At 47.7% G+C, this 15,473-nt stretch overlaps 1 protein-coding gene across 1 annotated transcript in view; it reads right to left on the bottom strand.

Annotated features, from left to right (window-relative positions):
- The window catches only part of UBE2O (ubiquitin conjugating enzyme E2 O), a 62,146-nt gene extending 48,881 nt beyond the window's left edge, over positions 1–13,265 (bottom strand). The window contains exon 1 of the mRNA XM_027691474.1: positions 12,888–13,265. Coding sequence (XP_027547275.1) covers positions 12,888–13,265 — 378 coding nt within the window. The remainder of the gene's footprint in view (positions 1–12,887) is intronic.
- Between the last annotated feature and the right edge of the window lie 2,208 nt (positions 13,266–15,473).

Here is a 15,473-nt window from a genome sequence, read left to right as displayed (position 1 = left end):
GACATTTTAACAACAGCAGCAGCTTTTCTGAATGGAGCAGGGAGATGATTCAAGGAAATATTAGAGTTTCAAAACACTTCAAAGAGGAGCTCTGATCGATATCTATCTCACCATTACAACATCTCTTGGCAGAGACACACAGATCTCAATACATCTGATGAAGACAATGCTTCTCCCTGCTCCGAGACACACACAACACATCACTCAGATTTCACCCAAGTGACATTTCAGTAGCACCTGCCCCCAGTGAAAACAGCTATTTATAGCAAGGTGGGTGTTGAGAAGGGTGATTTCACCCATCACTTAAGGCCTGGGTGCAAATCACAGACTGTATGTTGTCATTTCTGATTAAAAGCTCTTTCTGGTCTCTCATGGAGATTTGCCACTTTGCTATATCACAGTGTAGCTGAATGTGGCAGGTGCCTTGTTTTCTTGAAAGCACAAGATAAACTCAAAGGCACTGTTTGGATGAGGCCAAGCTGAAGCAGCAGCACTAGTTACTCACACAGCACATACTAACCCTGCAATGTTCCTACCAGGGCCTCATTTCCATCTGGGAACACAAGAAACATCCTTTGTTATACTCTTCTTCAGAACACAGATCATCCTGCTTCATTTTCAATATCCTAAAGCAATTCAGTGGCAAAAAAAAAAAAAAGAAAAAGTCCTTTTGGCCCACACAGCAGCATCATTCACTATCAGGAAAACCTAAAAGCCCAGCTCAACATCACTCCTCAGTTCAGATGCAACACTCCCAGATCAGGTCATACTTAACTAATGTAGCATCTTGGAAACATCCAGGGATTTTTTTCTGATGAACCTGGAAAATTGAGATGTAAACAGATGACCTGCCAGACAGGGAGGCAAAGCATTGAACAGATCTACCACCACCCAGAGCAGGAGAGGGACCACTCTCAACAGCAGTGAACATGCTGCTGCCCTGAATAACAACTCCCAGAGAACAATGAAAATAGCAAAGACAGGGATGTGAGGATAAATGGGTGGGGGAAAAACGGTCATTGAGGCACCAGAGATCCAAGTGTGAGGAGAAAACTAAACCTAACCAAAGGGCATGAACACTTCAGGGCCTCTGAAGCAGCAAAATGGTATAAAAATGAAAGAAAGAGCTACAAAAAAATAATCTGGTACCACAACAAACTTTTGTGAGCAGCAGGAATACCCGATCCTCTACATCACAGCAGGAAGCAGCTGAGTTAAGAGCCCAGCTTGCAAATACTTAAGAAGTGCAATTTGGAGTATTTTCTACCACGCTCAGTAGCACACACACAGGTTGGAAAATGATGCTCTGAATGTCATTCTGCATCTAATCCTTGATCTTTTGTTTTAAGGCTTCATTCAAGCGTTGCCAGCACTGCAGATCAGAGGCAGGCAATCTGAACTGGGCTAAGTAAGCAGCACTAACAAAAACAACCGGCATTTTATAAAGATTCCTTAGGCTGCTTTCCAGAACAAGTATCACAAACTCCCCAGCTCCTGGGGTGTTCGGTTCACTGCCACCAACAATTCCTCCAGCAGCAAGGAGAAGCAGAAAGGAGCCACACAGCAGACTTTCAGGATTGCTCACAAATGCTTCTACAAAATGGCTTGCTAGCCCAAACAGTATCAAGAAGTCATAAAAATCCCAGTTCTGGAAAGGAAGAACTCTCCACCCCGAGTTTGTTCCCCCCTCCACACGCTCCCCCTCAGCAGCACAAGAGCACAACACTCATTCAGAGCACAGGAGCACAGAGATGGGAATCTGCCCTACAAACACCACCTTTAAAAGCCGATTTTTCAGTCCCTTCATTTCTCATCGCAGCTCTCCTGACAGCAAGCATTTATCACTGCCAGATTAGAAGAGATTATCACAAGATAAAGTTAAGGTTCATGTCAGTCACCAGGACACTAAAATGCACTCCATGGTAACTTATCAGAGGTAGGGTGGGTGACGAGACCGCTCCACCCAACTATATGGCCAAGGTCAAACAGTTTGTCAGACCCAGCAGGGAGGGTTTCTAACACCATCAGTTTCGAACCATTTCCACAACCACTAAAGGGAATGAAAATAGCTTTTGCAGCTCCCTGTTTGCAGCGCTCACTTTACAGCGAGTATGGCAGCTTTGGGAGTTCTCAGATAAGAGTATTTCCTCCCCAGAGCTGCCTCGCCTGCATGGCTGTACTTATGCTAATCAGAGACTGCTGTAAGCTGAAGAGAAAGCAACTGCGTGGGGCAGGAACAAAAGAAACCAAAGCATCCCTGTGAGAGAGACATTAGGTGTGAATACACATGGTGTGTTTGCACCTGAATGCCAATTAGAGAGCAGAACACACAGAATTACTGGGACACACTCAGGCAGCATTCACTACGCTAAGGTAAGATGAAATTCAAATCACAATTATTTTGACCATTGTGCATGAGCAGGTAGATTCCAAATGTTAACCGGTATCTATGGATGGCAATTTGGTACTAAATTATGTTACTGTGAATAGAAAAAAAAAATACAAGACAGCACGATTAAGAGGAAGCCAGGAACTTAGCCTGGATTTCTTCCAAAGCTCCAAGTGTCGACACTGAAAAAAAACAGAAAGACTCTTCTAACTAAAGAGTTTACACAGTGACCACGGCAATTACCATATCGGTAATATTTATTTTCTATACATTAATCTCTTTCTAAGATCCCCAACAAAACAAGAAATACGAGCGGATCACATCATACTCCTATGAAATACAAAGAGTGCTTGATATGGGAAGTGTGAAGTTTTCATCTAACACTTGGGCTCTGATAAAGGCAGGCTCGGGAAAGAAACATTAACAGCATTCAACAAGGTACTCGAGGCTGATCAGGGCAGCCAGAGCCAATTCTGATCAAGAAAGTGTGGTGTGAGCTGGAATAGGTGCAGACAAGGGCTGCAGGAATAGTGGGGAAAGAGCCTATCTGGGAGGAGTGATCCAAAAACTGAGGGTGAAAAGCGAGCAAATAATTGTGCTTCACCACATAATAGCACATTTATAAAGACAAGCAGCTATTTAGGAGCCAGATTTGTTTTTCACAATAAGAGATGGGTGTAAACTGTTTGCATGTTTATGCTGGAAATTACAACTTTTATCGTCAAGCCTGGGACAGGTTCCTAATTCCAGGAATCAAAGCAAAGATTTAACTCTTTTAAGGACAGACTTTCCCTGAGGGACACACGAGCAGGCTGCTGCTGCAGCGATGCCCTCACCAGCACCAGCCTGGAGGGCTCACAGGGAGCTCCTGCCCAGCACACATGTTGTTAGAGCACAGTCACCCTGCACTTTGCTTTATCATTACAGGGCAGATTTTGTTTGTGAACCAAATGACATTTCTCTGTCATGTACCAGCACAATCCCCAACACCACACAAAACTAAACAGAGGAAGTTTCTAGTCCCAGAGTCAAAAGGGCCAATGAGCCGATTCAGCTACGTGGGTCAGATGTCCCGGGTGAAAAAATAGTTACTGAGCCAATGACACACTCAGAACCTGATTGTCCAATTTTAACACAAAGTGAGATCCCACAACATTGATAAAAATATCAATTAACGAATTAAAAAAAAGAAATCCTGAAGTTTCTTCCTAGTCTAAGCAGCCAGCCAGGAATCCTGGTGTTTCCTGTACAGTGTCACCTTACCTGCTGTGTCATTCCACAGGGTGCTCTCTTCTTTCATGTATTTCAGGAATGTACTGAGATGCATAGTTGAGGAAGTTCTATGATTACATACTACTACACCTCCTTAGGAAGAGCCTCCCAACCTCTTTGGAATACACCCAAAATGTTGGCCAGCCCAACTCTAAGAGGAAGCGAATGAATCACCCACATTTGCAGACTTCAGAAAAACCAAAAAACACAAACCCACAAGTTTTCCAGGAAGGATGGAGATTCCTCCCTCTTCCCTGCTCCCACTTTCTGGTTTAAACTGAACCCACAGACAATACACTAAGACAAAGTTGTACCCTAGTGTGGGAAACCAGAGCAACTTCAACAACCTGTAGCACAAGGACAGAGAAAAGGCTTCTGACAGAAGTCATATGTGGTGAGGACAAAACAAACACAAAGAGGCTGTTCATGATGTATCATTTCCAGCCTGTTATCCAACTGCCTAGTAACTCTAAATTTAGAAAATGTGGCTATTTTGTCTCAAAACTAATGTTGTTTCAAGGAACTTGGACTCAGAGGCTGAACAGAAGCATGAATATTGCTTGCAACAGTCATGAAAATTATTCACTTGGATTAGATGCATAACCCACCTTCCAAGAGGAAAAAAACCCCACAACTTTTATCTTCAAAAGCAAAAAAAAGAGCAAAACCAAAAGACAAACAGGGCCTTGCTGGAAATCTGATGAACTCTCAACAACTATATATTAAGCAGTGCTCCACGGACACCTCAAATAGTCAAAAGTAAAGGTATGAGGGCACTTGGGATGGGCAGAAGCCCCCGGTGCTGTAGGGCTGACACCTCAGACCCCTCTCCAGCAGCAGGTTAAGACATAATGACCATTTTAGTGGCATGTGGAGTAGGGCTGGATGAAGGAAAATACAAAGGCTCCTTGGTGATCAGAGTGCTACTCAAGCTCCAACTGTGCTTCAGCACAGCTGCTGCCAACAATTTCACTGAGGACTGAGATCTAGGACCAGTTCTTTAACAACAGATCATGAGCCAAGAAGCTTGAAACACCCACTTGATTCTAGAAACACCACCACAGACTAAATTAACAGCCTATATCTGGGCTGCTCTTCACTGACTACATTTCTAATCCAGCCTTGCAAAATCCTCAGCTCACAAGATTTACACCTAAACTAACTTTTAAAAACGCTGAGTTATTCAGACCAGCTCCTCACACGAGTATAACCAAATCAAACTCGAGTTCCACAAGACCAAGTAATACAGTAAGTCATCAAGTTCCCAAGCATCCCATTTCACACATATACCAAATAACCAATGTATTGTGGTTCTGGGGAAGAATAATTTACCCAGACAGAAATCTGTAGCTGTAACTGAACTGAGGAACATCAGAAGTTTTTCCACCAAGCAGACAACTCACTTTCTCCAGCCCTGGAAAGGGTGAAATAGAGAAGGCATTGAGCACACACCAGGAAAACACCACCTGGCAGCACTAACTCCGGCTGTCTTACCCAGAGTCACCTGAGGGGAAAGTTTTTGTCACCTTTCCAACACTGCACAGCCACATCAGAGCCCAGAAAATGCTTTGAAGATGAAAAGTGCTACTTATTTGCTAAGTATCCTTATCAGCAGAAAAGCAGGATGGTTTCTTACAACCAAAATGATTCACATGCAAAATTCGTTTATTCTCAAAGAAGTTCTATCCTTTCAAAAGCAGGTAAAAAAATAAATCAGCCATGATGGAACTAATTCCAGCTCACAGTATTAGTGTATTTTACTAAGCAGAAGGTTCATCATCCACTGACAAATGAAAACTACCCAGTCACTTCCACAGGAATGATGCACCAGGAACTCCCAGCTTTGGGCTAAAAAAAAAAACAGTTAAAAGTCTTAAGCTCCTGATCTTTTCAGCTGGTGATTAAATAGCCCTCTTCACTTTTCAGTCTCCAAACCCCTCCCTCACAAGCAGAACAGCTGAAGGCTTCACAGGCAGTGGTAACAACAAACCACAGAGGCTGTGTCTGATGTGTGCAGAATACAGAACCACGTTACCACTGCTGCAATTTTATTGTACAAAACCCACCCCGCTTAATGGACCAGGGGCATGGCTGTGCAGCTTCTCTTCAACTCAAGAGGCTGTAACCAGAGGCTGTGAAGTGATACCACTGCAGATGCAGGCTGAGCAGGGTTTCCTTGTTCCTAATGTGCTCCTGTGAATTTAATTTTTCTGGCCTGGAAGCTACAGTAAGATACCAAGTGCTCCTGTCCTCTCCTGCAAGTCCTTGGTCTCACCTCCCACCAACAGCCTCCACAAATGACCATCCTTTCACAGAGAGAGCTGCAGCACCAGCTGTTGAGGAAAGAAACAGAGGTCACAATTTCAAAGGAAATGGCAAAAGCATGGAAAAAACCTCAGCTTTGTAATCCCAAAGAAGCACCTACCTAGAGCATCCAACATACATCAGCAGGTTGTTCAAACCCTTTGAAAAACTGGACAGACTATTTAAAGGTGTAGCTTGATATGTCCCACTTCCAAGATCTCAGCATATGTGCACAAAAAGCATTTTCTGTCTTGGCTTCCACCTGCTCCCCCTGTATACTCAAGCAACTCCTACCCCATGCCAGCAGCTATCAGAGGGAGCAAGTCCAAAAAAGCCACCAAAACTAGAGGGGCTCATCAAGACACTGCTCTAGACACCACTTCCACACATTAACTATTCATTTGTCAAATTTTAGACCAGCAGGTACATGGTGTACATTTTAAGCTTACAACAAACAGGCATCAATGCTATTTAGTTTAAGTCTTGCCTGGAAGCTGAACTGAACTGCCACCTGCACCTGACCATTGGAGAAGGTCGAACAAAGCATGAAAGTGATGTAATTTCTTTTCAAAACAATCCAAAATGTCTGGTGTACAGAGGTACAGATCTCTTAGTCTGAAAATCTGATCACTCTCAACCCATGATTTTGGCCTCAATCTACAGGTCATGTTCTGTAAGAGGGAGGAATTCCATCTGCAGGTGGCTTTATTGGATCTGTCTCTCCATTCAGTCACTTTAAACCCCAACACCAGCGGCAGAAAACAAAGGTAACATGACCTGTACTTCCCCTCACCTCTCCTGCACAGGCAACATCCACATACAGTTATCAAGTCCACATCCACCACCAATATGTTTGTTCCCATCTACACCAGACTGAAGATTTCAGCCCAGTAAACATTCACCATTCCCACCTGGGTCACTTCCACAGCCCAGTCCAGGCTCCCCCAAGGGCTGGGGGAGAAAGCACAGCAGACACACAACTCCATACCTTTCTTTTTTCCAGATGTGCAGTCAAATGCCTGAGGCTGGTAAGACTAACCCTGAAATGCACAGTAAGAGACGTTTTCTATCCAAAAACACATCTGAGCCCATAACACACCAAACTGCACGAAATTGGGCCGTGTGTGCTCTGCAGGCACAGGATTCTCTCTGAAATTCAGTCTGCACAGACTGCAAAGAGCATTACAGCTAAAAAGACACCTGTCAACTTGAAATTCAGGCACATCTGCCCATGCTGCAGCTATTACAGTAATCAGCAATTTTCACCACCTCTACTGTGAAAACCACATGTTTTTCATAGTATTTGATGTTTTTAATCACCTCTTACAATCATTACCGCTCTACCCCCCACGTAGTCTGCTCCCTTCACAGGAACATTTAACATTCAAAAAGAAAAAAAAAATCCTATCAGTATCTGTCAAAGAGAAACCTCTGCAAAGTTCCAGGGCACTGCCATTAAGAGAAACTTGGTTTAGCTTAAGTTAACTTCATAAATTCCAGTTAGCAGAATATTTTGGTTTCAGTCACAAACACGCACACTTATATTTAGCTGCAAGGGTAAATGGAAAAAAGCCCAAATATTACCATAGAGTCTCCCTAGGGGTTTTTTTTGGTTCCAGGAGTTAGCATTCTCCTACCTTGCCACAGATCTAAAGATCTCAGGAGTGGAACACACCAGCTACACAAGGTAGAGCCTGATCTGAGTTACAGGTCAAGTGCTCTGGAGCACTACACAAAAAGCAGAAAGCCAAGCCATCATCTCACATCTCTCAGTTCCAGGAAAATCAGGATTGACAACCTCAAAAGCAAGTGCAAAGGCTTCATCTTAAAGTATCAGCTCCTGTGATTAGGACTACCTAAGCAGAGGTGTGTTGGGAAAAGACCCTGCACATGGTGGGAGGTAACAGTGGAGTGGAAACAATGAGGCAGGTTTTTCCTAAGTAGCATTTAGGAAGGTGTCATCACCTTCTGAGCTTTTGAAATCCCCCAAGTAATTAAACAGTCAAAGGAGAAGAGGCTTTTAGCTTTGCAAACACCAATTACTTCCCAACACCAACACAGATGTTGAACATTAAAAATAATGTCTTTTCTCTGAAGACAGGGGAGGAGCTGAGGACAGCTGCCATGGGCAAGCAAGACCTTGCCCCAAAAACTATCTGTCAAACCTTCTGTCATTTAACTCCAATGAAGAATCTTCAGCCAAATAAGAAACTTTTTAAAATTGCTTAAAGTCACTTTTTTTGCAGAAGTCTGCACTGGAGCTGCATCACATCAGCAAAGAAAGAACTTGTACATGAAATCTGCAGCAAAATGTCTCACTCACACAGGTATTTCAAAGCCTGTCACAGGCATTGATTGATTTCTTCTAAAGCTTTTAGTGCACATTAGTTTGTTTACTAGTCCTAAAAGCATTACTAATTTAGTTAGGGTTTTTTAACCCAACATGCCAGCATGTTGGAAGGGAGTGCACCTTGGGAGAGAGCCTGTCACAAAAACTGCCTGCTGGGGGACAGGTTCCATCCATTTCAAAAATAACACTCCTGTCTACATTTGGAATAATTATAATAAATGGCTTAGCCCAGATGGCCACTTGCAACTCCTGAAATACCAATTCACTGTGCAAACTGTACACAAAGCAGTACCAGTGTACACTGTTTAGTACTCCTGAGACTTCCACACTGCGAGTTGTGCCGGATTCCACTCTTGCAGTAAAATATTAATGATGATCCCCAAGTCTACATCACAAGAGCCAAACAAATCAAAGTGAAATGGGGAATTGACTCAAGGGTATCTAACCTTGCAATGGATACTCACAGGATGGAAAGGTCACACATTAATCAGTTCTATTTTACGCAGAACTGCAAAAATTCCAGTAAGCCTTTTCTGTCTCTAACAGCTACAAACATCAGGTGATTTCAAAGAACCCCCCTGGGAGACTAACTGAAATGTCAGATGCAAGAGGAGGGTTAGATACAGCTTCCTCACGCAGTAAAACCCACTATTAATAGATTTATGGGCATGGAATTTGTTTGCTGCAACAAAACTAGAGTTCTGCACTGTGGCAGCATTTCCTCACAGCTCCTGAAAAGGATCCTGCTGTCCCTCTTCACCTGCTGCAATGTACCCACGCTGCATCACAGCACTTCCAGACAGCCAACGTTCTACCAGGTTTGAAGATGGAAGATTTTTAAGGCTGTTTTCATCCCTCAGTTGCAAGTAGGTTCCATGGAGTCACTAGCTAGGATTAACATCTGAAGGGCACACACTGGAGGGCTGGGATCCCAGCAGTGAGGGCTGAGTGGCTGTGAAGGGACAGAGGGAAAACCTAGACCTTCAGGGTCTTCAGAAACTTCTTCTGCAGCCTTATATTCATGATTGAATATCTGAGGTCAAGCAATTATAGCAGCGAAGGGTGGAAAGGAACAGAAGGTCTGTGTGGGATGAAGCAGAGCTGAATTCATAGAGAGTCCTTTGGAGATAACATCAAAATAATTTCCAGGCAATGAGTTTATGAGCCACTAGATTATGTCTGAGGAGTCCTGAGAGTTTGAATCTGTTTCTGAAGCAAAGATGAATGTGGTAAGAAAGTCATCCAAACCCAACTGTATTCCAGATCTTACAGAAAAGGCTTCTAAAAACTGTAAAAAAAACTGCACCTTGACTCTCAAGGCAAACCTCCACAGTCCCTACATATCCATCAATCAGCACTGCCTGTGTACCACAGCATCACAGCAAGCCCTGGCTCCCAGAGGCAGGCACAGGGCTGGAGGCAGGGAACTGGGAACTGAAGGCCTTCAGATAAAGTGCTGAAACACAACACCTGCACTTTCCATTTCCCCCGTCTGCCTCACCCAGGCTTTGTGATAATGAAAGGTGGCAGAGAGCTCTGGGGTTCCCAGGTGAGAGGCAGGAGGAAGGGCAGCAGCGTTTCAAAGTCCCCAAAGCTGACTAATACCTAATGTGTTTGAGCACTTCCGTAAAGTTCCCAAAGGCAGCTCAAGTGTGCAGCAGGAATGCTAAACTACAGCTGAGAAACCCTGAAATTAAAATTCAGCTGGGTCTCAAGTACTCCTGCTAATTTGTCACAAAAAATCATCGGGGGTTAACACCAGTTCACAGCACTTTTACAATCTGCATTCCAAATTACATTTGAGCATTCAAACAGTACCATGAGAGAAGAGATATGGCTTTAGCCAGCCAGAGAAACTGCTCTGCAGGTTTGTTGGGTCAGGCAAGACATGGATGGCAAATATACTTGGAAAGGGAAGCTTTCTCCTTCCAGGTCTGTTTGGGTTTTACAATATTCAGCAACAGTGTTTTAAATGGTCATGGAAAGCAGGAAAGGAGCATGAGGAGCCAGAGAGTAAGAAATCCTGGCTCTTCTGTTATTCACATCACTGTTGTGATACTGCTAATGACCATCAACAGGGGAACCAAAGGCAGGAATGTGCTCAGATATACAATTATTGCAGGAGCTGGTGGGGCTTTGTACCAGCTGCTAAGCTCTATTTCAAGAGAAAGTTTCTATTACTGATTAACATCAGTGATTGTGTGCCCGGGTTTAAGTGGCATCCTGCCTACCATTCCCAACAGGAAAGAGCAACAGCAAGTGTTGAACTTCTAGAAGCAACAGCAAAAGTGACTGGCCAACCTATTCCCTGGCCAAAAAAAAAAAATTAACTGTCCATAGTTTAAAGAAAAGACAGGAAAGCTCGAGGATTATAACTAGGTACAGAAAGCTGCTTTTGACCTTTGCACTGGGAGCCGAAGGTGCCATTTCACCAGCCTCAAAATTTGCAACAACTTTTATTTGTCCCTCAGTTACAACACTCACTCTATCCAATGTGTGCAACAGCGTTCGTAGATCTCGAAGCACCTGACAAAGAGGAGGTGGAAAGGCACCTTCCACACAGAAGCAGGACCTAATACACAAAATAGGCACATGAAAACCCTGCCTCCATGAGCACTTTTACCCTCTGCCCATTTCAGAATTAAGAGTTCAGGGAAATAAAAGGGTACAACAAGCACCCTCTGGAGCCCATGGTTTAGCTGTGACCAGGACAGGTTAATATTTAAGGACATCAAAGAAGAATCTCGCAGCCAAAGATGCTAGAGAGTCAGTCACAGCCAAAAGATGTATCTTCAGGCAACAGCACCCAAAAGCCAAGAAGCTTTAGACCCAGGACAACCACAGCCTATGGTTTTTACCCCTCCCAGCATGGACAGTGACAAGCATGCCAGGCTTACCTGGCTGGTTCTCACACATTGCTGTAACCCCAAAAGGGCTGGGTCAGTTGACAGCTAAAAAACCCGATTGTAACAACGAAACCATGATCGGTCCAACCGCATGTTCCAAATGGTGTCAGGTTTGTTTTTAGCAACCCCGAGCTGCAGTGCAGACTGTACACAATGCCTCTCAATTTTGTTAGTGGGCAGCTTTTCAAATGAAAAAATCAATAGCAGCACACCTAAATTTCTCAAGCACTCAGGAAACTTCTCCCCGGGGTCCATTACCTGAGCGGTAAAAGCAACTACACCAGAGCAGGACCACAAAAAGGAAAGACAGACAGACTGTTTATTTACATAACTGTCTTTGATTTCTGATCCTCCCCAGTCCAGCTTTTTCTATCACTGCAAAGGGTACAGTTACCAAGCGACTGAAGTCAGAGCTAATGCTTCTGGATTTGGGAACCCAACAGCAACAACTAAATCTGTGTTTACTCACCCAAATCGAGGCAGCTTTGTTTAGATGCTGAAAACCACACTCAACTTGGGACAAATTTTTGCTGCAACAGCACACGGAGATTTTATTGGAAGGGAGCAGTGATTGAATCGCAGGATCTTTTGGAGAAAATCAGCTTTTTTTTTTGTTATAAGGTAGAAATAAGTCACGTAGCAGTATCTTTTCTGAATACCTGTTTTCATTTTCCTTATCTCCAACTGGTCACGTGTCTAATGACACTACCACCTAAATTTAGCTCATTCTGCCAGCACTGGCAATCCTAGCGATGCCTGTAGGACTGCAACACACCTTTCTTCCTCTCAGTCTCCCCTCTCTCCTGCAGTGTATGGGGCCACTTCTGAAACAGCAAAGCAGACGGGTCCCCTGAAGGCTCCTGCCTCCCTCTGCCACCCCAGAGGGGCAGAGGGACCCTGCAGGGACAGTGCAGGCGCCTGGTTCTGCTCGATGCAACGCCCATCCCTGGCAGCCCCTTTGTGCTCCATTACAGTGCCCCCCTCGCCCGCTTTTGTCTCCAAACTGTCAGTCAGCCTGTGCTAAAACCCCACGCCAGACCAACTTTGGGAAGTGGGAACAGTCCAACGCAGACCTACACCCTTTGGCTCGTCAGATATAATTAAGAGGTCACAGATTTACGTATGCCTCATCAGCAAGGGGTGAGGGCTCACGTAAACAAGGGCAGATCCAAACCATGGTTGCTTCCTGCCGAAATCTTTATCCAGTGGAGGTTTCCCCTGCTCGGCTGCTGACTCCCCTAGAACAGGCGATGACGACACCGTGCAATAAAGGCAGAGACACTGGCCAACATCCCCCAGCAAGTAAGACGGGTCTGGAAGCTCGCTCAAATCACCTTCACAGCCAGGCTTCTCCTTATGCCACGAAACCCCAGTAAAGCACCAGCACACACAGCAGCAGCAGCAGCATCCCTGCCGGGCTGCCAGAAGGAGGGTGATGAAGGGAGCGAACGGGATTTCACCGTCTGGAGGACAGCGGGCAAGGACGGGGGTCACGGGGGGGGAGAAAAGGGGGAGCAACCACCCCCTTTTCTCGGGAGCCCCCGGAGCACCCGACACCGCACCCGGCCCCGCACCCGCAGGCCGCGCAGGCCCTGCCCCGGGAGGCCTCCGAGGCGGCGCCCCCGGGGACGGACCCAGGGCCGCGGGGCCGCCCCCCCCCGGTTACCTTGGTCTCCTTGACGTGCTGCTTGATGCCCTCCGGGTACCACTGCACCCGCACGTAGCCCCGCCGCAGGGGGCTGGCTCGGCCCTCCTCGCCGCCGCCGCCGCCGGGGCCCCCCGACTCGGAGCCGCCCGAGCTGGCGGCCCCGCCGGCCGCGGCCCCGCGCCCGCCCTCCTCCGAGTCCTCCTCCGAGTCCTCGCCGTGGATGAGCCGCACCAGGCCGAACCGCACCGAGCCGCGGTAGCGGCCCGACACAAGGTCGTGCGAGAAGAGCAGGCGCTGGGAGCCGCCGGGCGCGGCCGAGAGGGGCAGGGCGGCGGGGGGAGCGGCGGCCGGCGGGGCCGGGGCCGGCGGGGCCCCCTCGTCGGGCTGTTCCGCCATGGCGCCGGGGAGCGGGAGCGCGCGGCCGGCAGAGGGGAGGGCGGGGGAGGGGCCGCAAGTAACGGCCCGGGGGCGGGGCCACGGCGAGGGGCACGCCCACCGCGGGCCAGGGGACACGCCCACCGCGGGACACGGGACACGCCCACCGCGGGACACGGGACACGCCCACCGCGGACACGGGACACGCCCACCGGGAGGGGGGGGCGGGGGGGGTTGAGATCCATCGCCACCCCAGGGGTGGGAGGGGGAGCTACATCACCGACCATCGACCCCAGGGATGGGGGGCTGAGCTGTATCACCGGCCCCAGGGATGGGGGGCTGCGTTGCATTGTCCTCTGATCCCCAGGAATGGGGGGGCTGCATCACCGACCATCACCCCCAGGGTTGGGGGGGGCTCCACTGCATCGTCCCCTGATCCCCAGGGATGGGGGGCTGCATTATCCTGTGATCCTGCATCATCCTGGGATCCTGTGATCCCAAGGAATCCTGTGGTCCCAAGGGAGCTCTGCTGCATCGTGCCCTGATCCTCAGGGATGGGGAGGCTGCACTGTATCATCCCCAGTGACAGGGGGGATCTGCCCTGCATCGTTCCCAGGGGTAGGGGGACTGTGCTGCATCATCCCACGGACCCCAGTGATGGGGGAGTCTCTGCATTGCATCATCCCCTGATCCCCAGGGACTGGAGGGCTGAACTGCATCAACCCCTGGCCCAAATGATGGGGGGGCTGCACCGTATCATCCCCCCCTCCCCAGGGATGGGGGGCTGCACAGCATCATCCATCTCCCTAAGCACAGGTGGGGGCCCATCCTGGCACTGGGCACTGCTGTTTGCTGGGAGCTGCTCTCCAGCCGACATCAAAGCCTGGTCTTGCTTTTTATGGCTCCTAGAAGCCCTCATTAGGGTGTGCAAATGAGCCGAATATTTGGCTTCACTGACTCTAAGGGTTTTTCTGCCGTCTGCAAAGACTTTGTAAATAGAAAAGTTTTTTGAGCAGGTCCGGCTGCTCTGACAAGTGAATAATTAAAGGAATCTGAAATAGCCTTCACTGCCTGTCCTCTATCCCAACATGTCCTGCTTTTTCACTCCCTAGATCTCCCTGCTGGTGCAGTGCTGGCTGGAGTATCAAGGAAATGCCTGAAATCCTCAGCCTGACTTGTGCTGTTGCAGGAAAACTCCCAGGAACAGCAGAGCAGTTATTTCCCTCTTGCCCTCTCCCTCCCTCCAATTCCAGACTGCTCTACCCCAGCTGGATCAACCCCTTCCAAGGTCTCTCCTTTATCCAGCCAGGATAAAGCTCTGCCCATGCTCACCTCTGAAATTCTGGAACTCTCTCCTCAGGCCTGCTGGGATTTTCCAACCTTGCAAATGGCCCTAAACCCCTGGGAAGCAGCTGGGAAGAGGCTGGGGAAGAGGTTGTGTGTTGGTGTGGGATGCACTGGGAGTTCTGCCCGGCTCCTTGGCTGTCTGGAGCTGTGGGTGGCAGGGCAGGAGGATGCTCTAAGTGAGGTGAACTACAGACTATCCCTGTCCTGCCTCCAAATCAGGGAGCTGCAGGCAGTGAGGCACTCCAGCACCTACCTTCCCACAGGCCAGCCCGACCACACCAGCATTTAGTCACTCCCTACCCCATCACTTTAACCAGAAGGGCAATGTGTTCATGTGATTCCTTGCTGGAGGACTTCTTGGCTTCAACCCCAGGGATAAGGAACAGAATAGAGCTAAAAGGGACCATTGGGTAGGAAAATAGTGGCATACCCTTGGGAAAAGGCAGTTTAAATATCCATTCAGTGGTTTGACAGCAGTTTTCAGGGATGTGCTTCTGGGAATACAGACCTGTGTCCACAAGCCCTGAGCTCTGTGAAGTGGACAAGGTGGAGGGTTGAAAGGCAGCACTCACCACTTGCTGAGCACATAAGTGCCTCTGGCACAGGATTTCACCCTCTGACCATTGCTGTGGTGTAGGGGAGAGTGTGGCACATCTCCCCAGGGCTATGGAGCTGTGGGTAAGGTGTCCAGCCCACTTGGAGCTGTGGATAAGATACCAACCCCTCTCCCTCTGTAGCCAGGGAGAGTTGTGTCTTTGTGAAAGCAGAACCAGGCCTTTGGAGGGGGAGACAGTGCCCTTTGGCTCCATTTGAACTGGTGCCATGTTCTTCTCGAGGTTTCAAAGCAGAGCTTTATCCAGCACAGTGATGTTCCTCATCATC

The sequence above is a fragment of the Neopelma chrysocephalum genome, unplaced genomic scaffold (genome assembly GCF_003984885.1).
Source record: "Neopelma chrysocephalum unplaced genomic scaffold, ASM398488v2 Primary Assembly neopelma1_84, whole genome shotgun sequence".
NCBI classification, from domain to species: domain Eukaryota; kingdom Metazoa; phylum Chordata; class Aves; order Passeriformes; family Pipridae; genus Neopelma; species Neopelma chrysocephalum.
Note: the sequence above shows the minus strand (reverse complement) of the source record. Positions and strands in the feature narration are given on the sequence as shown.